The sequence below is a fragment of the Lentinus tigrinus genome (genome assembly GCF_003813185.1).
Source record: "Lentinus tigrinus ALCF2SS1-7 unplaced genomic scaffold L226scaffold_40, whole genome shotgun sequence".
Taxonomy (NCBI): domain Eukaryota; kingdom Fungi; phylum Basidiomycota; class Agaricomycetes; order Polyporales; family Polyporaceae; genus Lentinus; species Lentinus tigrinus.
The window spans coordinates 199,269-224,864 of record NW_027137949.1 but is presented as its reverse complement, the minus strand read 5'-3'; the positions used below and the strand labels follow the sequence as shown (position 1 = coordinate 224,864).

Sequence of the window (25,596 nt, the reverse complement as noted above, 5' to 3'; positions counted from 1 at the left end):
TTCTCGTTCAACTTGCTCATCAGAAACCTTGTCGCTTCTCTGTCCACGCTCGCCCTCCCCCCCCCCTCCCCACCTTTCACAGAACTCTTCCCGTCCCAGCTCAATTCAGCCCACGCAAGTCGGCGAAAGAAGTCACGCAGCTTGGGCAGCTACGTGTAGTGGTCATGCCGTCAATTGAAGCACAGGGAGATGCTCAGGGTGCGTACTACGTTATTCTTTTCCCATTTGGTGCTGACCTCCATCAAGCTCCATTGTCTTGGTCGGATGCACGGGCTCTAGCCTATACCAACGATCCTAAATATCTGATAACTTCCCCCAACATGGATTTCGTCCCGTCCCCCTTCGTTGGAATAGTTGAAGTCTCCATGCGCGCAGACTATCGTTACGGTGCGGTCGATCCTGTTCAATGGCCCCAAATATACTGCGACGACTTCTCGTACCTTGCTGCTGTCCTGCGACCCGTCTCGCCTGATCATCAGTTTGCGCCTATATGGTGGACTCCTCTCCCGGACGACTTTGAGTACGTTGAAGGTTCTTGGATAACATGCCTTGGGCTCCTCCGCCGCCAATCAACTGAGGCGTTGAACTCCCTCGTCGACGAGCTCTCGCGACTTGTGTCGCTCCGGGACGAATCCGACAGTTCTTTGTCCGTACTGCACACATCCATGCTCCACTGTCGCAATCGACTCCGGTATTTTCCTTGCACCTTTCGTGATGCCGTTCTGCAGGTACACGAAACCCAGCGTTACTGGCTCCTCATTCGCGCCTACCTGGACTACGAGAACTATCTCGATGTCAGCCCCACGGTGGTCCCATCATCCCCAGTCAGAACCGACCTCATGGGCGCATTCACTACCGACCCCGGAGTCGTCCAACTCTTCTTCAATTCTGGCATCCCCGTCTGGTTCATTCGCAGCGACACCTCCATCCTCGCTGACACAATCATCCGAGCCATTGTCCCACCAACGTCACCGGTAAACGTGTGTTTGGAGCGCGGCCCCGATGGAGGGCTCGTACTCTATAAGGGTCTATGCGGGCAGAGGCATATCCTCGAGACGATGCGCTTCGGTCACACCTACCTCGATATCTCTCGTACCCCACTTTTGGCCCCCGATGTCGTAGGGGGCTATCCCCCAGCAGTGTCGCAGAAGGACTATAAGGGAACCCTGGTCCGTGCTTCCCCTCCTCAGGCTCCGGCCACTGCCTCCCGGTCCCGGCCTGTGGCTACTACCTCCCGGTCCCAGGCTCGCTTCCAACCACATGGGCAGGCGGCATCCCGTTCCAACGCGGGCGCAACCTCCTATCTGCCTTGTACGTTCCTGTATATCCAATTTGCACAAGTTGCATCAACTGACCCATGTGCAGATGCTCGGCCTCATCCCACTCAGGTTCGCAGCGTCAACAAGTTCCAGCGTTTCGATCATCCATGGATGCCCGCACAGTTGGACGCATGGCGAATAGCCATGGACAACGTTGATCTCAGCCAACCCGCGCGCCCCAACTCTGAGTTATGGGGCTACTGGATTCCGGAACCTGCACTCCTCCTGCGTCCGACCACAGATGACCGTCGCAACCGCTACATTCAATCCTGGCTCCGTCTCCGCCCTGCCTGGTTGTATCTCCTGCGCTTACCAGGCGTGGCCGTCACCGCTGTGCCCACGCAGTGGTGGCGCGATGTGTTATATGGTTCCAGCGCCACCAATCACCCAGACGATGCCAGCTTGCGCAAGACGCGGCGTTGGGAGGGCATTCAGAAGGTCTTTGGCTCTGTGTTTCAGGCGTCGGACTTCCATGGTGATAGGACTGGGCCAGTGTGGTGGTTGGGTCGCCGCGTCCCTGGGGTCGTCCCAGAGCTCTGTCCGGGTATCATGTGGGAAATGATGGAGCTAGGCTTTCACTATGAGCTCCTCGCTCTGGATCGCGTCCTTGTGCCGGAGAGGAACGACCCTCAGCGTGAGTTGAAGCGCGCGGACCTGCTCGGCCGTGTATTTCCAGCTGGGCACCTCTACTCACTCCCTCAACTGCCTCCACCCGAGGGTGCTGGTCTCTGCTCCCGCCTTCCTTATCGGCGCGTGCCATACCTTGAGGCACTGAGGCAGGTTCTCAGTCGTTGGGCCGACTGTCCTGCTTCCATCTGCCATTCATCTCCCATTAGTACGACTTTCACTGCGGAAGAAATCCGCCTCCGGGAGGTTGAAATGTCTTCGTACTATGTCAACACCTTCTTCGCGCACTCTGGACGAGCTCCCATAGTCCCGTATGAGTACCCTGTTGTACCGTAATGTTGTTCTGTACTGCAATGTGATCCCACTGCCCTACCTCCTCGGTAAGTTTCAGGTCCCACTTGAACAAGGTGCACCGTCGCCCTTAATGCGTGGGTCTTCGGGCACCATCGTGCAACCTCTATCTTCCATCAACACCCATCCTCTCGCCCACCTCCCCGCCTGCTCAAGCTGCGGCTCTCATCTCTCCGCGGCTTGCAGGGTAGGCAGCACGCAGAACGCACCCACTTCGGGTACCGAGTGGTGAGTCATCTGCGGCTCTGCGACTTCGTCATCAACGCTGAGTGGACATTGAAGTGTCTGAACAACTGGCTACCCTTCATTACAAGATGCGCTACATTTGAACGGGACAACACGATTGCCCATGGCAAGGAACGTGGCCAGGCCGTTCTCAATGTTCAGTGCCCTAGGGTCGCATTTGCGGCTTCTACGAAGCCAGGTCACGTCAACGTGCTCAAGTCCGCACAAACCACCGCCGGGTCAGCATTTCCTCGCCAGGACTGGCAGCACAGGGTTAAGTTGCGTGCGTCATGTTTATTGGCACCCATGAGGGACGCTGACCGCCCCCGGTGTCTCCTGCAAAGGGATGAGGGCGTTCTTCGCCGCTGAATACGTGTGGGCGGGTCGCGACCGCACAGTCAGGACGCTCGAGGACATTACGTCATGGTCGCGGAACCCCCACACCTTCGCCAAGCCCGGACACTGATATTGTCTTCGCAGTATATCTTACGCGTTACTCGTGCTATCAAAGAAGGGCCAATCACTGTTAAGCTTGTCATGTGGGCGCGTCAACTGATATCACATCACACCGCCCGCTTCCCATGGAATTTCACATACACGAGGCTACCGATCAAGTCCCGAAACCCGCAGGTATGTACGTGCCTGTTCTCGCACGTTAGTTTTGGCTATCCACACTGATGATTATCACATGGCCGGCGGACCAACCACCGACCATCGGGAGGTCGGTGGCGTCGGCTACCTGCGTTGCGTACCCGACCACACCCGTCGCAGACACCATCCACCCACCGACCTCCCGACCCGCCTTGCCAGTCGACCAACTCCTCCACATCGCTCCGACCGACCAGCCCGCCGATGCACCCGGTCCCCCCCCGCCGCGGCTGGACACCACGATGGGTAGCACCCCCGGCCGACCGAGTGAGTTCCCGCTTTGCATTTCGGAGGATGTCCATACCCAGGACACCCCGTTGGGCGGTGTGCGTTCGTGCTCAGCACGTCGGTGGACGTCCACACCGCGGACACCCCGACGTGCAGCATGGGCTGCGCGGTCATCGTGCGGCGGGATCGCACTTGCAACTACGCAACTAACCGATGCATGAACACCAAAACACCCAGGTCCTCTACGCCGTGCGGTCAGTCACGCTCACCACACTTTGGCGCAGTGGTTACCGCGACGTAGCCGTGAGTTCTTCATCCCGCGAAAACGCACCCCCCCGCCAATGCTAACTGTGGCAGCTTAGCGCGAAACCATGCCTCCTCCAGTCCAGCTCATCGCGAGACCTCACGACCATGCCCCGGACATATCGTCCGCGACTTCGATGGTGAGGTCGGAGAGTCGGGGCCATCGCAAGGCGACTTTGGTGCGTGTTGCGTTCGCCTTGCTTCCCCGCCCGCAGCCTTCGCTGACCCAACCAAAGGGGCGACCACCCGCGCCGCGGCCAGACCAAAGGGGCAATTTCTGCGACCCATTCGACTAACATCCTCCTTGTTCCAAGTGGCGGTGGCCATGATGAACCGTGGAACGCCTGCGTGCCCCGAGGATGCCGACGACGACGAACCAGAACACGAGCCCCACGCAGACATTTTGGAGGCAGCGGAGGAGCGCGACTCATCCAGCCCGGAGCCCCACAGCGATGCCGACCCCCATGCCGCTCCCGCCCCGGCGTTTGGGGAAGGTCCCACCGGTCTGGCCAATCGTGAGTTTCACGGCATTTTGCTTCGGTGCCGCTTTTTGAACACATCTTACAGTCACTGGACGCGCTAGAAAGAACATGCGTAGCAAGCTCCGCAAGAAAGCTCACCGTACCAACTTGCGGCAGCGCGAGGCGGCTGCTCGCAGGGCTCTTGATGCGGCGCGAAGAACGTTCAAGGTAGTGACCTTACGGGCGCTCCTTCGGGGCAAGCCCATTTTCGTCGACGTGGACTTGGTCGACGATTCCCGTTTCGGAGGGCCTGGGGGGACTCCAATATTCCCGGCTGCTTCAACCGGCTATGTGGGTGCGCATGTTCGGGCTTCGCCCGAGGACCAGGACATGCGGACGTTGGAGGATTTCAAGAGCAAAGGATTCACAATCGTCGAGTGGGATGGCAAGTAAGTGCTGATACGTCCCTGCTGCGCCATCTAACGTGAATGTCGGACTTGGTTGCAGAACGCCCCTGCCTTTGTTGGATTCCGACGGCAGAGTCTTTGCCATCTTGGCTGGATCACCTCGCGACGACACCAGTTGGCAGGCGTGCGTCCGCGATGCGGCCCGTGCAATGAAGGACTTGCGGAGGGAGTACCGGTTCGCAGCTAACCCGAAGCCAAATCGTCGTGGGGATTATCCCATTGTCACCGTTGGCATCTCCTATGGCGGCGGCCAGAAGGTGCGCGTGGCCTGTGTCCTTGCTTGCTTATGGGACGTGTGAAACTGACTGCAGCTGCCTTGACCAGTGGCCCTCAAACATGGCACAGACAAAGCACAACTCCCGGGTGGTGTCGAATATTCTGAAACACCCGGCTATCAAACGGGTAGCTGGTTTCATTAACAGTGAGTCCAGTCACTTTTCCCGCCGGTACCAAGTAGCTGAAGGTTGAACGGCAGCTGCGTTCCAGCTCTACGCACCCGACGTTCATGAACACTATCACGCCTGCCTGAATGATCTGCTAAAGTCGGACCCAACCCTCACGCGTCCCTTCGACAACTCCGTATTTGCGGCCGGCACGTTCAACCTTGGGGCCCGCGTCGCAACCAAAGTGCACCTCGACCATATGAATCTGGCCACTGGATGGTGCGGTATCATCGCCCTTGGGGATTTCGACCCCACGACTGGGGGACATCTCGCGTTGTGGGATCTCAAGCTCCTGCTGCAGTTCCCCCCAGGGGCGGTTATTTTCATCCCCTCCGCCATCCTCCGGCATTCCAACGTTGCGGTCAGTGCGCATGAGACCCGCTTGTCCTTCACGCAATATACCGCAGGGGGGTTGTTCCGCTGGCGCGACTGTGGATTCCGGTCGAAGAAAGCTTTCGAGAACGCAGGATTACAAGACACCCAGGGCGGTGAAAACCGTTTCCGTGAAGGAGTCGCTCGCTTCAGCAAATGGGAGGACCTCATGGCGTCGGTGCTTGAGTCTATTAAGCACTAGGTACACTTGTATCGATCGCAGATTATACCATTCGAACTCGTACCCATACACGCACAATGTGATCACGGTTATAAGGGTGTAAGCCAAGCTAATTCGTGTCCCCCCAGCAGGAAGTGCCGCCTCGGCCTCGCTCACAGCGACGGCCTCTCCAACGGGGGTGGCGGCTTTCACTGCATTCCGCCGACGTCTGCAGTATCCGCCCTCCAGGTCGATAGACCCCGAGTACTAGTCAAACTGCTAGTCCAACTGTCGGACAGTTTGACTAGTACTCGGGGTCTATCGCCGACGTCGACCAGATGTGCATGAATAATGCTGGATCACCTGTAGCCATGAGCTCGACGGCGTGTCGAGGACGTCTATGGCAGGGTGCGCAGTTCCTCCTACCATAGCCAGTGGACCTACACCGGGCAGACCAGTGTCTTCTGCTTGCTACCCCTCAGCGCGTACACGAGCGTGCCCTTCGTGATGCCGGAGTTGTGCTTGCACATCCTGATGCAGGTTCTCGAACAGCTGCAGCGCGTTGATCGCGTCGTCCGTGTGGTCCATGCGGGTTATTGGGCGTGTGTCGCGGCAGTTGTTGCACAGTTGGTTGCAGTGCGCTGGGTTGAACTTTTCGCCGAAGTGCGCGAGCATCTGCTGCGAGAGCAACTGCTGCCGCCGGCGACAGCGAACGTCGTTCATGCAGGACCGAGCGACCGTCCCGAGGTCGTCCTCTTGCCAGCGCTTCTCGTCGTAGCTGTGGTCCTCCTTACGAATCGATGCACTGTTGTTCTCCTCTGCGAGCTTCAGCACGCGTGCGCTGAGCGAGTTGTTCGCATCGGTGAGCTGGCGGCACGTCTCCGCCTGTTCGGCGGCTTGTGTCTCGAGCTCGAGCTTCTCCTGAGTGATACGATCGACCACTTCTTGCAAATTCTGAACTTCATCGTGCCTGCAATGGATAGTGGTCAGTAAGCTTGCAGCCAAAGGTCCCGCTGAAGAGGTACACGTACAATGCAGTCTGCTTGGAGATCATTGCTACGTTGCGTTCCTCGAGCATCTTGACTTGCTTTTGGTACGTTTCGAGTGCGGCATTGCTCTCCTGAGCTAGCTTCTGCGCACGTTCCGCGTTCTTCTTGATCAAGTCGTGGGCTTGCGCGAAGCGGATGAGACGTTCGATCAACGCACGATCATCTGCGATGAGAGCTTGCACGCGGGACGCGAACGCTTCGACACTGAAGACGTCGGGGCCGTTGGGGCGTGCGGACAAGGAGAAGCCGTTCGGGTCGTAGACGGTCTTGAGCGACCGAACGTCCATTTCGGAGAAGTGCAGCGTCCCGTATCTTGGTCTCAAGAATGAGTTTCTTCGTGACCGCGACCAATCGTGACGAGAGAACTTGGTACTCAGGCTGTATAGTGTTGCAAAGGGGTTTTAGGGCATTCCTATCGACGAATAGATTATTTGCGTACCTTCTTGAGCTCCTCAACCTCCTCCGCACTCAAGGTCTCAACCCCTCTACTGTCCACGATCGCCTCGCTCGCTCGCTCGCTCATCAGGAAGGACGGCCCCGGGAGTGGAGACGACGGCTGGGTGGACGTCCTGCCAGACTCGACGGAGTCGCGAGATGACTGGAAGCAAGAATTGCCGGTGTCCTCGTCCAATTTAGAGCTCGGTGGCGGGCGCTGCTGGTCCTTGCGGAAGAAGAGCGCCGCAGTCGTCTTCGGACTATCCTCAAGTGAAGCACCGTTTGGTGGAGGGGAGGCCGTCGGCGGCGCGCTTCTCGTCGTCGCTGTGGTCCTCCTTACGAATCGATGCGGGTCCTAAGGTCGTTGACATTGTAGTCTGCGGCGGGTCAGTGGAGAAACCTGCAGGACGATGGAGGGGACATACCAAGGATACACCGAGCGGGGTTGCCATCTCGCCCAGCGCGGCCAGTTTGCTGATAGTATCTGGTCATTCATTTGATTAGTTCAGTTCCCAGTGATTCAGATAGTCAACGTACGCGGCAAGTGACTGGGGGATGCCGTCCACGTGAAAGAAGTTACTTAGTATGTTAGTAGCTAGTGTGCGGGTAGTGTGCGACGATGCTCACCCATTCTTCCCGGACTAACCAACCGACGGACGCTGCTGACCGACTTGCCTGTTGGACGAGGGCATCCACTTACCTGTGTGTCAATAATATGTCAGTCATTTCCATACGCCCTCATGACGGTGGAGTGCAAGATGGGTGGGTATAGTGCGTCGCGTCTATGGTACAATATATGAAACATTCGTTGACCTCACTCCTCCTGCGCCTCTACGCCGTGGTCGCCCGCGACGCCAGCAGCGTCGCCACCAGCGTCGCCCTCAGCGTCGCGGGCCACCGCGGCCGGCGCAGGCTGGCGGGCAACAAAACTGGACTTGTGCCAGCCGTACGAGCGCTTCAAGATGGAACAGATGCTGCGGTTATGTTCAGCAATACACGGCTAACGACTCGGCCCGGGCACCTACCGGTCCTGTTGAACAGTTGTGAGTTTGCCGTCGTGGGGCTAGCGGCGACACCGTAAGACATAAGCGGCATGGCTAAGCAACGCCATTGAGACTCACCTCATGGCGGCGGAGGCTCAATTTGCATTCTTCATCGACGGGTTCGAACTTGCGTGATGCGCCTCCCCGGCCGGCCGGACCGTATGCGAATCCAGCGGAGGCCATGGCCTAGAGTAGTTTGCTGAAGGTTAGGAAGGCGCAATGGGTGACAACGATGCTATACTTACGCAGGTGAACTCGTGCCAAGTGAGGGCGCAACGGGCCCCACGGCGAGACTTGAAGAGGGAGTCGAATACCTGCGAGCGCCTATGAGCGCCTGCAGGGCCCATGTCGGCGACGTACTTACATAGAGATACTTGGCATCGACCGGAACAGACATAGTGGTTGCGTTGGGAGGGGAGCAACGAGGAGGGAGTGGTATTGGGGAGAGAGATGGGAGGGCGACTGCAGTGGCAGTTGCCCGCATTTATAGCGCCGGGCATTCACCGCAGGTGGCATTCCCGCCCTCGTGCGCGATTCCTCCTGCCTGAGTCAATATCTCCCTGTACCGCGCTTACTGAATGAAAAGTACTCATCTTGGGCTCACGTAGTGAGGAAAACGGCGCCATGTTTGTGCTGAATACCTCGGTCCAGTGGCTGTAACACCATCATACCTGGCTACATCAAAACCAGCTCAGCTCCCGCACCGCTGCCTGCGCCTGACATACCAAACTGACGAAAAAAGATTGTATGAGTGTTCATTAAGTATCGAGCTATACAATATGTCCAATGCAACACCGTGGAGAGCGAACCTGCGTATTGACACAATGGCATGTGCTACAAGCCCAAGCTCGAACATGTTGAACTGACAAGGCTGTAGCGGCTTCATTCCCGAGTCGTGAGATACAGGATGGGCGTGAAGATGTTGCGCATCATCGTCTGCTTGAAGATAGTGCTGTTCTTCAGTCGGAGTCATGTGCGGAAGAAGCGGGATGCGGCTGCAAGGCCGACATGGCAGAGTCAGCCAACGCACGGCACGACAGGTGTAGGGAGAGAAGTGCCATACCCAAGCGATGGTGCTTGTGGTTCGAGCGAACGAGGGGGGAAAAACCCGCGGTGACATGTTTGAAAGCAGCACGCAGAAGGGACTGCTGAAGGAGTGTTGTTGCGCGAAGTGGCATAGCGGGTCGCCCGGTGACAGGAAGACGTTGGTCTTCTCATGAGAACACACGGAGAGGGGATGCTTTGCGCCGAGCAGTCGAGGCAGTGATTCTGAAAGAATCATGGTTGCCATCGTCACTAGAGCCTCAGGTTGTTCGAAGACAATCAGGGGGAGGACGTGAGGGCAATGTGTTCGGCTAGAGGATGTGGAGCTCAGAACGATAAAGGAGCTGTAAGAGTGCGCTACTCTCACCATTTACGTTGACATGTATATCACTCAAGCTCTGAAGTGCTGTCCACCGTTACGGGCTCTGTGCTGACCATAAACGTTGCTGCAGAATTGCTTAGCGAGACCGGCAGGAAAACAGGCGTCGTCTCGTCACGCACCCTGGTGGTCTCTCGTGGCTTGGGTGATGGTCGTCACGATGATGCGGTTGAAGTACTCCTGCGCGCGGGTGAATACGAGAGCCTTCTTGGGTGGCACGCCGCAGATTTGACCTGGGCCCACTGTCGCCAATCCTCCACAGACCTTGCAACCGGACCTTCGACGGGCTCGGTTCGCAACCTGCTGACGGTATTCCTGGGTCGATGGCCATCTTCTAATACATGATGTCAATGATATTGAGCCATTGGTGGACCCTCTACGGTGCGTCAGAATGCGCTTACCCTAGCCCTATTACGCGCATGGACCGGTCGCGTAGTTAGCATTTTCGAGGATGCGATCTGACACGTCACACCTTCATGAGCATCCCCGGAAAAGAGCTGCACGTTCCGGGCAGTTCTTAACTGACCTCTCTTCTGTCCGTCCTCCCCGTCCGACCCCCTTATCCCTGTCCGACCTCCTTATCCGACCAGGCTCTGCAATCTTACCAGCACACTGCACCAGTGAAGCAGGCACATAATTGCGTTATAATGCATGTAATCGATGCTAAGCAAATACATGGGTCGGGACCTACGGGGTTGCGTGTACCAAGATGTCGTATGCTACTACAGTGTTCGAGCACAGTACTACGGTGACAATCGACCGCGGCTCCTGAAAACGTACCTACTCGCCTTCAGAGCTGGGAGGGACGCGACGGGGAGCAGCACGAAGACGCGGTTGACGTGTAGCCTCCACCCCAACCGCGTCACAGACCCGACGCACCATGGTCTCGATGCGCGCAGAGGATAACGCCGTGGCCTGTTGCGCGTCGGCGGTGTGTTCTTGCGCTTGGGCCAGGCGATCAAGGGCGCCTGACAGACGGTCAAGCGCGCTGCACAGCGAGGATTCGTCGGAGCCTGGTACAGCGTGGTGACCGGGGCTGGGTGCGGCGGAGGTGGATGGACCCACGGCGGGGACTGCTACGTTTGTGCGCGAGGTGGACGGACGGGACGACGGTGCAACAAGGAAACGCTGCCGGCGAACGGAACGGCGGCTCACCACAGCACCATTGGCGGTGAGCGAGTTAACGACCGCTCGATCAACCGTTGGTCGTTGCTCGTCAAGCAAAAGAACTGTCAGAAAGGCCGTGAGTCAGTGAGCCTTGAGAACAGGTGTTGGAGCGAACTCACCGCACTGTACCTGCCAATCGCACCCGGAGGTGCTACTGAGCAGGCATGGCTCACATTTCCAGGACTGACCCTCTGTTTGAATGCAAGGCTTGCCGGCGCGAAGGCAGGGCGTACATGGGCCGGAGCGAACGAATGGAACGGCTTCCAGGCGACTTGGGGCATACAAGTCAGTGCGGAGGCCGGCGGGCCACTTGACGACTAAGAGGTGATCGACAAGGATGCCGCGTGACTGGGCTCGACGAATGGCATGGATGTCGATGTTGCGGGATTGTCGCAGCGGGTCATTTGGAGGAAGGATGGCCACTGTTGTTGAGTGTTAGCTACACATCCAACAAACAAGGGCGCACACTTACGCGTATTGCTAATCCACTCACAGTCAGCGTAACCCGACTGGAGACACCGCCTGCACGCGAGGCCAGGCCCGTTGCTCTGGTCGCAGATGCAGGCATCGCGCTCGCAAGGCGAGCACGACGATGCTCGTGCTTGGGCGAGGAGAATTCGGACCTGCTCGTCACCGAGCGCGAAATCGAGGCCGATGGGAAGGATGATTTCGTCGGGGCTGAAAAGGGCGTCGTCGGGCACAGAGGCGTAATGTTTAACGGTTGGTGTTTTCGCGGGTTGGGCGGGAGTGCGAAGACCGGGCGGAGTGGGGATGGGAGGTGGGCTGAAGGACAAGCTGCGACGCCCATGGGTGATCTCGGGTATGGGGGAGTCATGGGGCGAGCTGGGATCGAGCTCGTCGACCTCAGGCTCCGACGAAGGCGATTGGGCAGCGGGCAGGACCGCGATTGTGGGTGGAGAGGAACCAAGTGTTGAAGAGCGAGCCATGGAGGATGATTGTGGTGGTGGGGAATAAGTGCGAGAGTGGTGCGTTGATATGCAAGCACGCACCTTGGGGCGGGAACGTCCACTTTGGGCGATGTCGGCGAAGGAGGCGGGTTACCGCAGCACGACGGGTTCGTCGAGTCAGAGTGCGCCCAGGTAGGTCGGTCGGTGAAGGGGGGTCCTCTTGGGTCGGTGAAGAGCAGCCGGTGGGGCAATGATATTACGCAGTCCGGTCGTGGGGAGGGGAAGAAGGGACGGTTCGGTTGAACAGCAAGTTCACCTAACCTACGACGACCAGCGGACGTAGGAGTCGAGCTGACCGTCGTAATGACAGGATACCAGGGGCGGGGGGTTGAAGCTAGAGGCTTGAACCGTCGGTGAATGGTGGCGGGAGGGAAGGAGGTTGGGCACTGACTAGCACGGGGCCGATGAGCCGAGATAGGCGATACTGCTGATAGACGCCTTGAAATCGCTATCAGAACAGTAGACGCTGCTCGCCGCCCAGCCTCTGAAGGCGGCCGGTCTCCCGACTTCACGCCACCTCCCATGTCCTCCCATCCTCAATGGTAACTCTGTTCTTCGGAGATCACTTTCTGGTGCATATATGACGACCAAAAGCGTCCTCATGCGGTCGAGGGAATCACAAACGCCGCTGGGCACCCGCCTCGCCCGATTCGCTTAGTCCCCGGCCTGAGATTCGAGAGCTAGATCACGCTCATGCAGCCCTCGGTAAGTAGTCGGCTAGTTATATTACATGTTCTAGTTTCGTTCAGGCTTCGACGGTGCGCGCAGCCAGACGTTCTGAGATAAGTATGCAAACATCTGAACCGTGTTCCAATGGCGCACCACGCCACTCCGTCGGTGGGCTGTCAAATTTTGGAGCGTGCCCCTGCGGGCGAAGTGCTTACCATGTTCATTGTCAAAGCTGTTGTCTTTGAGTAGCGAAGCGCGAAGTCGTTGCAGCGGAAACGCCGGCGCAACGTTGATGTGATGGCACTAATGCGAAGTTTGGCCGCTTGACATCCTGTAAGTGTGTTCAGAACGCCTAAGGCTGCTGTACACCATTATGGCTCTACTAGCTCTCAAGCGTAGCGAGTTTAGACCGCATCCCAATGAGGATGGCGGCGAGGTTTATGCATGTGTCATGTTGTACGCCTACGGCGAAGACGGTGTTGGGGTGGTGCGTGCATATGTAGTACCTCTTCCATGCGTCATGATCTCATTTGCCACAGTTATGCCTGCCAGTAGGGCCTGAGCCGGAGGAAAACTACGCCTGGAATGCGCGCATCCAGGAAGTCCTCCATACGTGGCCACAACTATGCGACCTTAACACATCGCAGCAGACGATCATTTCTGACATCCTCATCGGCTTTCGGGAACTCTCGGACAGCCCCGACGAGAGGGAGCAGTATGAGATATTCACATCCTTGTTGCGCATCATCGTCGCGGATTTCGAGGAGGTAGAGGAAGTCGATGAAGACCTTCAGGAGGTCGTTCAGTGGCTCCGGGCAACTCTACACGAGGTAATATTTCCTTGATTGATGTGTTTCCCACCGAAGCTGACATTCTTCAGGATGCGTTCACTATATATCAGGACGCAGCCATCCAAACAGAGGCCTAGGTGCCGGATTCGCGACCCTGGACACTTCATGTGCGCGCCGAGACAATCACACTGACAATTATAGTCCACAGTAGTAGTTACATCGGTTTATAACAGTCGGCGCCGCCGTTCTCCTCCATCCTACCGGCCTAGCGTTGCCCTCGAAGCATTGCCTTCGCCCCCGGCCTATGGATTCCTCCCCTATCCACCCTGTTGCACAGTCCATTGCGGTGTGGTGGCCACCCTCTCCGCCGAACCAGTTTGTTAGACCACGTCAGGGAGGCTGAGGTTAAGGCCGCAGGCCCGCCTCTATATGTCGCGGTCGCGGCTCCAGGATGCGCCACTTGAAAGCGTAACGCAGGACTGTCTCGAAGTCCTTCCAGCACTGACCACCGCAAGGTCGACCGTCCAGCCGCCAAATGATCTTCGGCGACAGCGGGCGTGCCTCGAGAGGCTGAAATTGTGCGCAAAGAGCCCACTGATCATCGAGCCGTCGAGCCTGCATGGGACATACACCGGTGCTCGAACCACAAACACCGTCGTCCTGGTCCGGCCATTGTGTGGGGAACATACGAATGTCGAAGCACCGTGCGAGAGCTCCCTGCAAAGCCGGTGTTGCATCCGTCGACGACGATGCCACAATGCCGCGCCGAGCGAAGAATAGCGAGGGATAAGGTGTGCCGAAGTGCTGTGGACCAACGTAACAGATGCCCGGCGTACCCCACGCACACGTCACCGGTAGGAGCGCTGCGTCGTGCAGGCTGACATGCAGGTGTATGGTCGCACGAGGTGTCTGGGTGCAGTAGAACTGGGATTCACCACGGGCTCTGAGGCGTTTGACGAGAGCTTTTTGCTGCGCTTCGGTAGCCGGCTTCACCGTCACATCCACCGCGGCCTGGCGGGTGAGGAGGTAGTGAAGCATCGGCTGCCCTCGGGGTAGTCCAACGAAGATGTCGAGGTTGCGCGGAATGATAGAGCCGTCACGGAGCATGAAGGCCATCGCGACAGAGCCACCCACGAACGCTCTGTTGGCTTGTAGCGTTACCAGGAAGGCATCGACATCGGGCACCAGCGGAGCCAGGAGTTCATGGAGATATCGGTGCAGCTCCTTCGCCGTGGCCGTGAGGTTGTCGCGACATGTCGCGCGAACCCTCAGCAAGGTGGGCATGTCGGCATGCTGCAACATGAGCAGGTTTGCAGCCGGGCAACGGAGATGGAACGCGAGCATGAAGGTGAACTTCAGAAGCAGGGTAGTACTGGGTTAGTTGTTTGATGGCAGACGAGAGTCCAGTCCAATAGTATTATTATGAACATTAATTCGCGAGTACTTGTATGCGATTGAATGCCACACATAGTACGGACAAATACTGCACCAATTAATTGCGTCCAGTGCCTGACATGCCGGGCGACGTACTATCTAATCGCACCATGGTTCTGTATGACTCGGTTTGGATTGACCGAGAGGTTACACCAGAGTTACACGAAGACATACACGATACCCTGGGTCGATCACATGGGCTTCGCAATGGCACGCCTGTCCATAAGTCTCCCCGCTGCGCCACCACAAGACCGTCCATTCCTCCAGCGCGTCGTATGGATATGTGGGGACCTCTTGGTCATCAAGCGATAGTGTCGGGCCACCGAGGCAAGAGGCATCTCCGAAGTACCGGCGAGCAGCCGCGCACACTATCGAAGCCACGCCGCGACACTGGGCTCGGCTCCACCGCGTCATCTTCATCATGGTTGTGAACCGCCATCGTTCCCCCTTCCAATCGTGAATCTTCTCGCGCACCGAGTGGGGGATGTGGGTATAGTTGAGAAGAGAACGGGGGTTGATGAGCCCGTGGCGTTGGGAGGTGAGGGAGGAGTAGGGTACACAGAACCTTCTGGCGCTGACATATGCGAACAGCCCGGTGTGCCAGTGGCGGACGATCGGCTCTAGGGGGGACGCGGAAGGACTCTGGACTAACTTGATTGTTCCACCGTTCTTCGTCAACTTCGCGAAGTGCCCACGACGTCCGCTGGCATGCGGAGGAATGCAGAGGGCGAAATGTTCGCAATGCACGAGGTATGCCGCAACGTGAAAGAAGAGTTTGTTGGGGGTGAACACATGTATCTCGTCAGGTTGGGGTGTGGATGGGTAGAGCAGGCGCAGGGCTGCGGTGGAGCCAATGACCGACGACGTCATGTCTAATTCGCGCACGAAGGCCTCGTAGTCGTCGAGCATGCCGCGGAAGAGCTTGCGGCATCGAGTCGTGATCTCTGCGGCGAGGAGCTGGTCCCCGACTCTGCTCGCCGCTCGCAGAGTTAGGAGACAGTCGATGTCGAGGTGGGCTGAAATGGCGATGACAACGTCCTGACAGAAAGTGGGGGAGAGGCGAGCGAGAGGGAATGGCGCGGGGTACATGACGGTGATGGGCCTTGCGAGAGGAAACAGCGTCCGTGGAGGGCCTGTAACGCCCAGTGCATGAGCTGAGCAGCGAAGAGGAAGAATGACAGAGGCGGCGTTCGGTCGACACCTGCGCAAGCTTGCGCGGAAGTATCGAAGGCGGCGAGGTGAGGGCACGCACCCAATGTCACGTCGGCACGGATGCCAGTGCCGCGCATGCACGCGTACGACCGTCTCACGCTGCATGACAAGCGGGGAGAACGTTGGGGCCGCTCGACCGATCGAGAGCCCCGCTAGCTCATCAAACAAGGAACAGGGTGAGTGATGTCGCGATTGAGGCCCAGAAGGCCCGGTTCTTGATGTCCCAACCGAGAGGGCGCAGTGCTGAAGCCGACGATCCGCAACCTGCGTGCGTGCAGGAGACTTGTACGAGTTCTGCAGGACACTTGGGCAGGTGGAATCGGGGTGCCGCAGCACTAAATCTAACCCCTCACATCTCACGCGATGTTGTGCCTGATGTCGTTTGCTATGTGATAATCAAAGAAAATAAGCTCGGTATGTGGGCGCAGATGACGTACGTTGTCGCTTGATTGGGTGAGTAGGATTCCGATCGGCGGCCAGTCACAAGCGAGCCTCAAGGCGAATCGGCTGGCAAGGTCACATCTGATCCAGGAAAAGACGCTGTAAGAACTCAAGAAACAGCGCTCACTATCGTTGGCATTGCGCAAGCAGGTATGCATGCAGGCGACGGGAGGACTACGTGGGGCGAGTTTGGAGAAGGTCCTTGGTGAATGTCGCTTGCGCCCATCAGCTTCATCAACGAGCTCAGAACGCGTCCAGCGACCGGCGTCCGGAGGAAGTGAGCAGCCCTGTTCGGAATTGGCTCAGGATCTGTGATATGTAAGTATTTACTATTTACTGCGCAGTACACGCGGCCTCCTGGTCTTTCTGGCTGTCTGTGGCAGAGTGCAATATGGCGCTCGCGCCGATGACCGAGATCTGGAGTGCCCCGTACTTATCCATCGATGAGGGCGCGCGAGTACAAGCAAATGATCGGGTCTTGCCTGCTGACGGCGAGGGCAAGTACTTATATCAACTCCATAAGCACGGTACCATGACAATTTGTGCATCCTCACCTCTCCCACCGTTGATCACCGCTTGGAGGCACTCCAATCCGCCATGAGCTCCTCCCGCGACATTACGGACATGGATATCGGACTGAATGAGCCGTGGGTCGGCCTCAACAATGCTAGGCGAATCGAATTTCCCCCGGGGTTCAACCCTCGGCAACCCATAGACTTCGACGCCATGCGCCGACATGTGCCAGGAACAGTCAGTCCAACCAGTACCCCCGCCGCAAGGCTGGTGAGTACGATCAGCGAGGACGGCAACGACGACAAGGACGACGAGGGCGACGAGGACGACGAGGGCGACGAGGACGACGAGGGCGACGAGGACGACGAGGAAGATCAATGCCGGCCGCATGATGGCGAGCGAATGTTAGTCGGCGAAGCAAGCGAGATGCCCCAGCAGCACGCCCCGGGAGTGGGTGAAGAAACGGCCAACCCCCGCCCAGGGACCGCGCGACTCCGCTTCGAGCCTGACAGCGACCCCTTCATGCTCCTCCCGGTGTCGTCGTTCGGACTGTGGGTCGAAGTGCATGAGGGCGACCTCCTGGTGAGTGTATCGTTAACCATATGTCTTGGACCGAGCTCAGCGGTGACATAGTATACCATTCCGATGTCGCACGCGGAGGCGGTCGAAATGCGCCCTCGCGTCCACGTCTTCTGGCGACGAGTCAGCCGTCCGCCGGTGTTCCACGCTTTGAGCCCGGAACAAGACGAGGCGCTGCGGACGATAGTCAGCGTCTTCGACTATTTCGGCCAGGAAACGGATGAAGTGCATCGCGCTTGGCCAGCCTTCAAACGTCACTTCGATATGTGCCTGGAGATGGGCGCCATGCTGCACGGTGGTCTGCTCCGCAAGCCGGCCGAAGACATCATCGAACACATGACCGAGGAGCTTAGGGCAATGATTCCAGTACGTAACCCGCTCAACACGCCAGCCGCATTACTTAGCTCAGACCGCGTAAACCTGGGCAGGATGCTCTCACCTTGGCTGCGAGTTTGCTCCCGCCCCCGCGTTCCCGGTCCTTCGGCCAAGCACATGAGGGAACCGCTGAGGTCGAAGGCGTGTAGCGGGCTGCGGCCCACGAACGTCACCGTCGGCCATGGTCAAGGCGTATATGTAACGTAGATTCAACGTGGCCGGTTCGAATAGACTGAGGCTACTGCTGCTGCTGTGTGCGGGTGTTTCGAGCACCTGGATGTAGGAGAGCTGCCGTGCTGTTGCAATGTGTATGTTACCTCCATCAGCGCCAGGAGCCGGCCCGGCAGTCCGAGGGCGCCTGAGTTGATGTGGTCGTGTTTGGCGCAGGCCTTGCCGGAGGCACGATGGGTGGCAACATGCGACTAGGTTGGTCTCTGGCGGTTCGCGACAACCATCCCATGGCAAACGGTGCAAGTCTTCTGCCGTGTGGCCAGTGAGTAGTTCCAATGAGTGCCCGCAGATGTGACGGCTGACGTACACTGACACCCATGGAAAGTACTCACTATATCTACGTCGACCGCGCCATGGAAACTGGGGCTAAGATGGCAGCAAGGGCCGCGGCGGCGACGTCGGATGAGGTTACAGTGGTACCCTCGGCCGTAACGTTCAGGTTGGAGAATGCGGGTTGTGAGATGTCCAGGCAATGGCTCACAGGTGCGTCAAAACACAGCTTCAAACATCGCGACTTATGTTGCTGACACGCGCGCCAGCCCTAGGCCCAATCGTTCAGGACCTCCTGGACGCCCGCGAGGGACGTATCGCTCTGCTACAAGAAGCATTGCGAACATCCGATAATCTCATCCGGGAGTATCAAGCTCTGCATCGCGAGGCGGCTCGCGTGTGCGAAGAGACTCGCCAAGAGCTCGACAGCATGAAGGGGCAGGCGGCGGCTAGTGCGCTAGGTGGGCAGCGTTAGACAAACCTTACCCTCGATATGTCATAATAGTCTTCCCGGACACTCCGAAGTGTACTGATTGATAAATCTGGTTTGAGAGTCCTTACCATGCGTGCGACAGCCTGAGCGTCTCAGAAATGAGCTCTGAGGTCACCGACTAGCCGACGCTAGTACCAACGTATCTTGTGCGCATGAATTCATCCCAGGCCACCGACATGCTACATCACTTAGACTACGAGGTAAGAAGATCGTCTAGACTGTATGCCATGAAAACTGCCCATATACGATTATGAACTACCACGTGATGGATCTACGACAACGTTAAAATCAATGGTATGTGCGCGCAGCCAAGTAAGCCATTTCCCAGGTGCTTGCGTTTCCGGGCCGCGTGGATGTGTCACTAGCGTGATAGCGACTGCCGGCATGGAGGAGGCCTGACGAGCCAAGACGAAATCCTGCACATCCAGCGCGGATAATCCAGCGACTGTAAGGTAAGCTAGAGCGGGCAAATGTCCATCCTGAACCACAGCAACCAAAGACGACCAATACTCTATCTGGAGATAAGGAAAGTTGAGGTGTAGCTCGACAAGTGCTGGCAAAGCGCACCACATGGTGGCGGCAGTAGAGGAAGAAGTCAGAATAGCTATACCAAGGCCTCGCAGAGTGAGCTGGCGCAACGTGGATATGGGAAGAAGCGCGTCTGAACAAGCAAGGTGTGCGATGAAAGCAGTGAAATCGGCAGCGCCATGGCCAATGAATGTCCATGGGAGATCGAGGCGAAGACTGACCAAGTCTGGACATTCGAGAATGCGACACAACAGCAGTGCGTCCTCAATGCCCATGCTACCCAACGTGAGCTGGTTGAGAAAATGCAGCGGGGCAGGTGGCCCTGTCAGCTCGACGCCGAGGGCGGGTGAATGTTCGAGGAAAGAACCGCTGAGGCGCAGTGTGTTGAGGGTCGGACAGAGTCGAAGGACTTCGAGCAGGACTGCCGCATTGATCGGTGTCAAGAGCTCGTCGAGGGAAAGGTGGAGCATGCTAGGGGAGATGACCGTGTGCATTTGGTGCGGGGATATAGAGCATCGTCGTAGGGACAATGCTGTGAGGGGCCACGAAGGTGTCAGGAGAGGTTCAGGTGGAAAGGGTATGATGCGTCGGGGACTGCGCCTCCTCGAAGGAGGCGCGCCGGCGTAGAGGTATTCCCGAGGCATATTGAAGATTGAAAGGCGCATGGAAGGATCAACGAGCGTGATGCGAAGGGCGGAAATGAAGACCTCCGTGAGCTCGTCGTGGTCGGCGAAGAGTGTGACCGACGCCCAGCGGGGAGCACTGGAGGCCAGAATGTCGAAGGCCTGCTGGATGCGAGAGCTCTGCTGTGGGAAGTCGAAGGTGGGAACTGCAGTGCGGCGGGCACTATACGCTCGCCCTGGAGTGACGAATGTGAAAACGAGGTGCAGGCCGCGATTTCGGGAATGCGACAAAGCCATAGTCAACGCCGAGAGTTGAATCTGGGGAGAGACCTCGATATGCGTCCACCAGTCTGCCGTACGCTTCACGATGCGCCTCCAGTGCATGCATACGGAGCCGAGCAATGTTCGAGCTCGAGCGTGTGAGACGGTGGTAGGAGAGGGTACGATATCTCCGCAGGACAGCGTGTGGAGGAGCTCATCGGGGGAAAGGTGCGCGAAATAGGCCTCGAATATGAGTTCGATGATCTCCGGTGGAATGACGATGGCGAAGGGGGATATATGGTGCGCTGGAGCGAGGAGGAAGACTCGTGTGGACGGTGCTGGTGCGCGCTTCGCCCGCTTCTTGGCCATGGGTTGATTGCTGCGGACATTCAAGTATACATTCAGCGCTCGAACATATACATTACACCGATGAGGCAATGTCACCTACGTGAGTGCCTCCTGCTGCAGTGGCGAGAGTGTTCTAGCGGAGAGAAGGGTGGACTTGAACGCCAAAGGCTGGGTGTGCAGGGCGAGCGATGAGGAAGGATGGGCTAAGATCGAGCTGACAAGAACGAGTGTGTCAGCGGAGATACACGGAATCCTGGGGGCCTGAATTTGGTTTCACAGAGACTCTGAGCGGCACTCCCGGTCGCAGTCGTCACATCTCTTCACTGCGGAGCCACAAATGTCTGTACCTCGTTACTGCCCCATATCGCACTGCTTCGGACACATCTGTGCAACCTCATATGCGTACACCGTGAGAGGTGCGAGTATACAGCCGGTATGTAACGACGTGACATGGCGTTTCCGCGTGCATAGGGAACTCCATGGGTTTGCGGCTTGGGGAGGGGGAGGGGCGCGGCTCAGCGCGGGGGCCGCATAGTTTACTGTGCCTGGCTAGGGGCCAACGATCACTAGACTCACCTTGTCTGATTGGAGAGGACGAGAACAGGTAACACATGGTCAGTGCACCGTGATGTCCGTGCGCCCGTGCGTCCGTGACTTGCGTCCAATGTGGCCTGCGTGCAAGAAGGTCCACCGACACGTATAGCTACGCACTACTATACTGGGTGGAAGCCCGCAGACCGCAGACACTGCAGAGTCCATACAAGCCGACCCGCGTCCGAGATTGCTGAAGTGTTTCACTAGTGTTTCACCAGGGGGAAGTAGCCGTCGGCTGAATACAAGCGCGTCATCGAAGATCTGGATCTGTGCAGTAGGCCTATACGCGTAAAAGTTAAGATGAGATTAAGTCCGCACAGCGAAACCACAATGTTCGAGTGGTGGCCACCGGCCAAGCGCTGACATGTCTAATATAGCACACTAAGTCCACGTGGCATGATGTCACCAACCATCCGGACCCCATCGCGCATGTTGCCAGCGAACTCTGCGCGCCATGGCTGGCGTGCGCAATGGGATCCAACGCCCGTTAGCCCCAACCTGCAATCCCTGACATTGCGTCAACACGCTGCTAGGTGCGCGGGGGCTGATGTTTGTCTATCGCGCACCGAACCACGCGCGTTAGGTGGCCCGAACAACCGGCACAAAATATGTGGGACGAAAATATGGTCAGTGGCCAATCGCTTATTGCGGGCAACCGTCCGAAATTGACTTCGGCCTGGCCTACAGGTATTGGAGACCGCGCGACGGGCTAGGGATCGCGTAGATGTCCTGCCGGTCCCAAGACCCCGAGGGCAACGCGACCCAGCCTTCTGGCCATCGGTCGACGAAATTGGGCGGGCCGACACTGCAAGTGTCGTCGCATACCTAGGTGAGGCTTTCCTCCACGTCTGCATCGAGGTTTTCCGCTGCCTACAATCGCTCATCGCTACATCAACCTCTCTACACTACTTCACCGAAGTCCATTGCGGAAGGTGTCATGCCGCCACCCAAGACGAAGGCGGCGACCCAGGCAGGCTCGCACCGGCCTCGTGGGCGTCCTGCGAACCGCTACTACGTTCGGGGTGGTGGGCGGAAGGCTTCGACACCGAATCGCCAAGTCGACGGCTCTAAAGGCGGCGATGATACGTCCTCCACTGCTACACCATCACTCCCCGCTGGTCCACGGCCAGTCGACGAAAGAACCCATTTACGCGTGGCCCTGCTGTCTATGCATCATCTCAGACCCATGCCCAGTAGCCGTCCGACCAAGGACCTGCCGTTTTTCCTCGATGAACCGGACCGCTCGCATCCGTGGGTTAGGCTGCGGTCTTTGCCCTCCTTCGAGGTATATCAATGGATAGATGCGCAGGTGAGTGACATTGCTCAGGAAAGGGATACATGGTGATGATGATGGTGTCAGTACAACGACTATCTCGCTCATGAGTTCAAGAAGACAGCGTCTGTGGAAGTCACTTGGATTGGACATCCAGGCGACTCCCCGGTGGATGCGCGTGCCCGGCCCTTTGTGGTGCGCTGGAAACCACAGTCTGGTCTCTCTGCCGAGGAGCTAACGGCGGCGATTGGAGAGGATCGCCCTGTGTTGCGGTGGGAACTGTCATGCGCAGGAGTCCATGACCGCATCGTCGGAGAGGACCTGCGCCGGCTGGACATGGCCATTGGGGCGTCCGCGTCTGCGTTGGATGCCGTTGACGCCGCAACGCCGGAAGGGGATCCGGACCCCGAGTTGGAGTCCGATGACGAGGAGGAGGCACCGGTTGGAGAAGGTGGGAGCGGGTCCGATGATGAGGGGGAGGCACACGAGGCTCTGAGGTCCGAGTATCGGGACCGCTGGAATAGGTGTTCGAACAAAGTGAAGTTGCGGGTACGCATGCCTATTGCTGTTGAGAATGCTAAGGACTTGACTGATCGTTTCAATGCAGCTTGAGGTCACAGCGTCCGACCTGAACCAAGTTAACATCTGGATGCACGGTCAACACCCAGATGCCGAAGGGGCCCAGATCCAAGAGCTCATGCCGTCGCGGCATCAGCGACTACTCGTCATGGAACTCCTGCGGGTGTCAGGGTCGAAAGTGTCGCTGGTGAAGAAAGGTACATTAAACGGATATACCATCTTGAGCACGTCTGATGGTCACGCAGAGCTGCAGAAGTCGTATGAAAATGATGGCAAGGGGCCGGCTCTATCCGTCGGGCGAGGGGCTGTTACGGTCAGATATGTGACTCCGCCGCATCGCCGATTAACTGGCAAGCAAGTGGCAAATATGATGAAGATGTGGCGGCACCGAGAACGTGCACACAACAACCCGTTCTTCGCAGTTACAATATTGGTGAATATGGACGACACTAGACTCTTTGGGTGAGTCATCGTCGACCGATGCAACAACGTAGCCAAGTGCTGACAGCTCGCAGGTACATTCCACACGACTTCGAGAAACCCGATCACCTATCAGACTTCATGGCCGGCTGTACGGATAGCTTTTCACTGGACAGTCTGGTCCTGAACGGTACGACTGGCGGGTGGGCTCTGGATTCTAGCTGGCGGCACAAGAACGAGAACCGCGCCGCGGTTACGTTCCTCATCACCATTAATGAGGGCATGCATGCGGTTCCTGGTAGGCACGCAGACGTCATGCCAACGCATGGGAGACTGAAAGTGGTTTCACAGGCTGCGTATTGCTTTCGGCCAACACGCGAACGGCCACACTCGTCAAGTTTCTGCGCGATGTGAAAATCCAGCTCCGACGGCGTGCAATCGCTATAACTCAAGGTAAGCCAGAGGTGAATACATGAACGTAGTTATCTACCGTGCTAATGCTCGTTGGAACGCATAGACGGGGCAACGATCGAGGCTCGGTCTCCAGAACAGGTTGAGCGGATACGCGAGGGGGCACGCAAAATTGTTGACGACGAGTACCGTATGTCACACTTCATGATCGACAAATGCCTGTCAGAGTTGTATGCCCTGCGAGAAGGTACGTAGATGTGGAATGGTTGATGTGAGCTGAGTGCGAATCTAACACCACCTCAGTTTTCCCTCAAGTGCCCATACGCCTGTGCCAATTTCATGCCGTACAAGCAATTATGCGCCTGGAGTGCGACAGCGGTGATCGAGGGTCGCCCATGAGGCTCTCCATGGAGTTGAAGATCCAGATCATCTATATCTTTCGTGAGCTGCAGCGATGTCGGACGTGGGAGGGATGGGGGAAAGCCAAGCAAACTTTTCTCACATCTCTCGAGATGCTGGTGATGTCGCAGACCGAGGACGGTGACGACAATGAGATGCTGCCATCTACCCCTGCGGGATCATGTGCAAGGCTGCAAGACGTGACCAATTCCGCCTCGGAGACCGTCGCAGCGAGTAGGAAAACGAAGGGGAGCAAGCGTCGCAAACCGCTCGACAGAGAACGTTGTGAAGCCCAGTGGAACTATCTGCTCTCATACTTCGAACAGAACTGGTTCACCGAGGAATGGATCCGTAAGTTGACTGCTTTGCGATGGGACCCTAGTTGAACCGGTGACTCACCGGCATGTAGCCATATTCACAGACATTGGTTTGCCGTCAGATCAGACCCGCGATGGGCCGTGGAACACGAATAACTGGGTGGAGAGAGCATTCCGCACCTTCGACGGAGTGTTTCTCATGAACAGAGAGAACAAAAGGTACGTGTGCTCAACTTTGTGAGTTCGATTGGGGGTGGCTGACGGCTTCGACTCCAATGCGGCGTGGAAATTATCCAGGCTCGATAGATTGGTGATAGTAATCTTGAACGACTTCCTGCCGTACTATCAGCACTGGCAGCCAGACGATCGTGAGGCGAATAGACGGCTCGTGGAGCTGAACTATCTAGCGTACCAGATCTGGGAGTCAGACTTGGTGACCTATGAGGGGGACGGGCTCTACACGGTTGTTGTGCCAGCGTGAGTGTCCTCCCTTGTATGACCCAAGTACGGCGAGACTCACGTTGACGATGGTTACCCCTACACAGTTCCGAATCGCATGCGACAGAGCACTGGTCAAATGTCTGTCTGAATCCGGTACAGTGTCCTTGCGAGTCATACAGGCAGACGGGCAAGGCATGTGTCCATCTGAAGGCCGCAGAGTTGTACAAGTGTAATGGACCGATTCAGAGGTGGTTAGGTAAGGAATGTCGGCATTTTCGTACACGATGGCCACTAATATCACCGCTTTGAGAAGAAGTAGAAACCAGATCAGAGCGACGGGGTGCGTTGCCCAGGAAGCAGACCAGGAAAGAGCTCGGATTGCCTAGACAGCGGAAGATGTGGTCAGACGAACACTACGAGAAGCAAATGAATGCTGTGTACGAACGGTTCAAGAACGACATCACTCGGGAAGCCTTGAAGAGCAAGATCGCGGCTTTGCGGAAAGGGCTCCCAGTGTTGGCCGAGAATGAAGGTGCGCCTCTGGGAGCGTACGGGGTGGTACATGTCAGGCCAGAACACTAACATGGGTAACGTAGCGGGCATGCATGCCTCACCTGGTCGTCCGAGGCGAATGGAGGCTATGCAGCCGCACCGCACGCCGAGTAATAGGACCCCGAGCAAGCGCAACAAGCAAGGACGTTCACC

General features: G+C 57.5%; 13 protein-coding genes across 13 annotated transcripts; 6 read left to right on the top strand and 7 right to left on the bottom strand.

The window, feature by feature from the left end:
* Positions 1-164: 164 nt before the first annotated feature.
* L226DRAFT_547887 (uncharacterized protein) lies at positions 165-2,282 on the top strand (the record flags this gene model as incomplete). Its single annotated transcript, XM_067682536.1, has 5 exons — positions 165-198; positions 247-392; positions 480-1,169; positions 1,191-1,311; positions 1,366-2,282. The coding sequence occupies 5 exons, from the start codon at positions 165-167 to the stop codon at positions 2,280-2,282; spliced, it is 1,908 nt and encodes a 635-aa protein (XP_067530734.1).
* Positions 2,283-4,658: 2,376 nt separating this feature from the next.
* On the top strand, positions 4,659-5,646 carry L226DRAFT_470756 (uncharacterized protein; the record flags this gene model as incomplete). The annotated part of the gene is made up of 3 exons (XM_067676334.1): positions 4,659-4,886; positions 4,954-5,050; positions 5,105-5,646. Coding segments are annotated over 3 exons (867 nt in total), but the record flags the coding sequence as incomplete, so codon positions are not given.
* Positions 5,647-6,075: 429 nt separating this feature from the next.
* L226DRAFT_575062 (uncharacterized protein) lies at positions 6,076-6,940 on the bottom strand (the record flags this gene model as incomplete). The annotated part of the gene is made up of 2 exons (XM_067685148.1): positions 6,076-6,574; positions 6,636-6,940. The coding sequence occupies 2 exons, from the start codon at positions 6,938-6,940 to the stop codon at positions 6,076-6,078; spliced, it is 804 nt and encodes a 267-aa protein (XP_067530732.1).
* A 140-nt stretch (positions 6,941-7,080) lies between these two features.
* Positions 7,081-7,540, bottom strand: L226DRAFT_575061 (uncharacterized protein; the record flags this gene model as incomplete). The annotated part of the gene is made up of 2 exons (XM_067685147.1): positions 7,081-7,443; positions 7,514-7,540. The coding sequence occupies 2 exons, from the start codon at positions 7,538-7,540 to the stop codon at positions 7,081-7,083; spliced, it is 390 nt and encodes a 129-aa protein (XP_067530731.1).
* A 362-nt stretch (positions 7,541-7,902) lies between these two features.
* L226DRAFT_575060 (uncharacterized protein) lies at positions 7,903-8,528 on the bottom strand (the record flags this gene model as incomplete). Its single annotated transcript, XM_067685146.1, has 5 exons — positions 7,903-8,062; positions 8,114-8,151; positions 8,210-8,317; positions 8,377-8,445; positions 8,496-8,528. 5 exons carry the CDS (start codon positions 8,526-8,528, stop codon positions 7,903-7,905), a joined length of 408 nt encoding a protein of 135 aa, XP_067530730.1.
* Positions 8,529-9,562: 1,034 nt separating this feature from the next.
* L226DRAFT_575059 (uncharacterized protein) lies at positions 9,563-11,668 on the bottom strand (the record flags this gene model as incomplete). Its single annotated transcript, XM_067685145.1, has 5 exons — positions 9,563-9,621; positions 9,677-9,734; positions 10,434-10,783; positions 10,955-11,143; positions 11,215-11,668. 5 exons carry the CDS (start codon positions 11,666-11,668, stop codon positions 9,563-9,565), a joined length of 1,110 nt encoding a protein of 369 aa, XP_067530729.1.
* A 1,063-nt stretch (positions 11,669-12,731) lies between these two features.
* Positions 12,732-13,286, top strand: L226DRAFT_526173 (uncharacterized protein; the record flags this gene model as incomplete). Its single annotated transcript, XM_067679036.1, has 3 exons — positions 12,732-12,845; positions 12,898-13,188; positions 13,239-13,286. The coding sequence occupies 3 exons, from the start codon at positions 12,732-12,734 to the stop codon at positions 13,284-13,286; spliced, it is 453 nt and encodes a 150-aa protein (XP_067530728.1).
* A 268-nt stretch (positions 13,287-13,554) lies between these two features.
* Positions 13,555-14,451, bottom strand: L226DRAFT_470691 (uncharacterized protein; the record flags this gene model as incomplete). The annotated part of the gene is made up of 1 exon (XM_067676327.1): positions 13,555-14,451. One exon carries the CDS (start codon positions 14,449-14,451, stop codon positions 13,555-13,557), a length of 897 nt encoding a protein of 298 aa, XP_067530727.1.
* A 279-nt stretch (positions 14,452-14,730) lies between these two features.
* On the bottom strand, positions 14,731-15,672 carry L226DRAFT_470639 (uncharacterized protein; the record flags this gene model as incomplete). Its single annotated transcript, XM_067676321.1, has 1 exon — positions 14,731-15,672. One exon carries the CDS (start codon positions 15,670-15,672, stop codon positions 14,731-14,733), a length of 942 nt encoding a protein of 313 aa, XP_067530726.1.
* Positions 15,673-16,833: 1,161 nt separating this feature from the next.
* Positions 16,834-17,852, top strand: L226DRAFT_575055 (uncharacterized protein; the record flags this gene model as incomplete). Its single annotated transcript, XM_067685144.1, has 3 exons — positions 16,834-17,331; positions 17,383-17,694; positions 17,757-17,852. The coding sequence occupies 3 exons, from the start codon at positions 16,834-16,836 to the stop codon at positions 17,850-17,852; spliced, it is 906 nt and encodes a 301-aa protein (XP_067530725.1).
* Positions 17,853-18,287: 435 nt separating this feature from the next.
* On the top strand, positions 18,288-18,679 carry L226DRAFT_575054 (uncharacterized protein; the record flags this gene model as incomplete). The annotated part of the gene is made up of 2 exons (XM_067685143.1): positions 18,288-18,417; positions 18,474-18,679. The coding sequence occupies 2 exons, from the start codon at positions 18,288-18,290 to the stop codon at positions 18,677-18,679; spliced, it is 336 nt and encodes a 111-aa protein (XP_067530724.1).
* Positions 18,680-18,945: 266 nt separating this feature from the next.
* On the bottom strand, positions 18,946-20,478 carry L226DRAFT_575053 (uncharacterized protein; the record flags this gene model as incomplete). Its single annotated transcript, XM_067685142.1, has 1 exon — positions 18,946-20,478. The coding sequence occupies one exon, from the start codon at positions 20,476-20,478 to the stop codon at positions 18,946-18,948; it is 1,533 nt and encodes a 510-aa protein (XP_067530723.1).
* A 2,905-nt stretch (positions 20,479-23,383) lies between these two features.
* On the top strand, positions 23,384-24,931 carry L226DRAFT_470718 (uncharacterized protein; the record flags this gene model as incomplete). The annotated part of the gene is made up of 7 exons (XM_067676329.1): positions 23,384-23,621; positions 23,675-23,776; positions 23,841-23,981; positions 24,038-24,257; positions 24,411-24,484; positions 24,543-24,669; positions 24,748-24,931. The coding sequence occupies 7 exons, from the start codon at positions 23,384-23,386 to the stop codon at positions 24,929-24,931; spliced, it is 1,086 nt and encodes a 361-aa protein (XP_067530722.1).
* Positions 24,932-25,596: the final 665 nt, after the last annotated feature.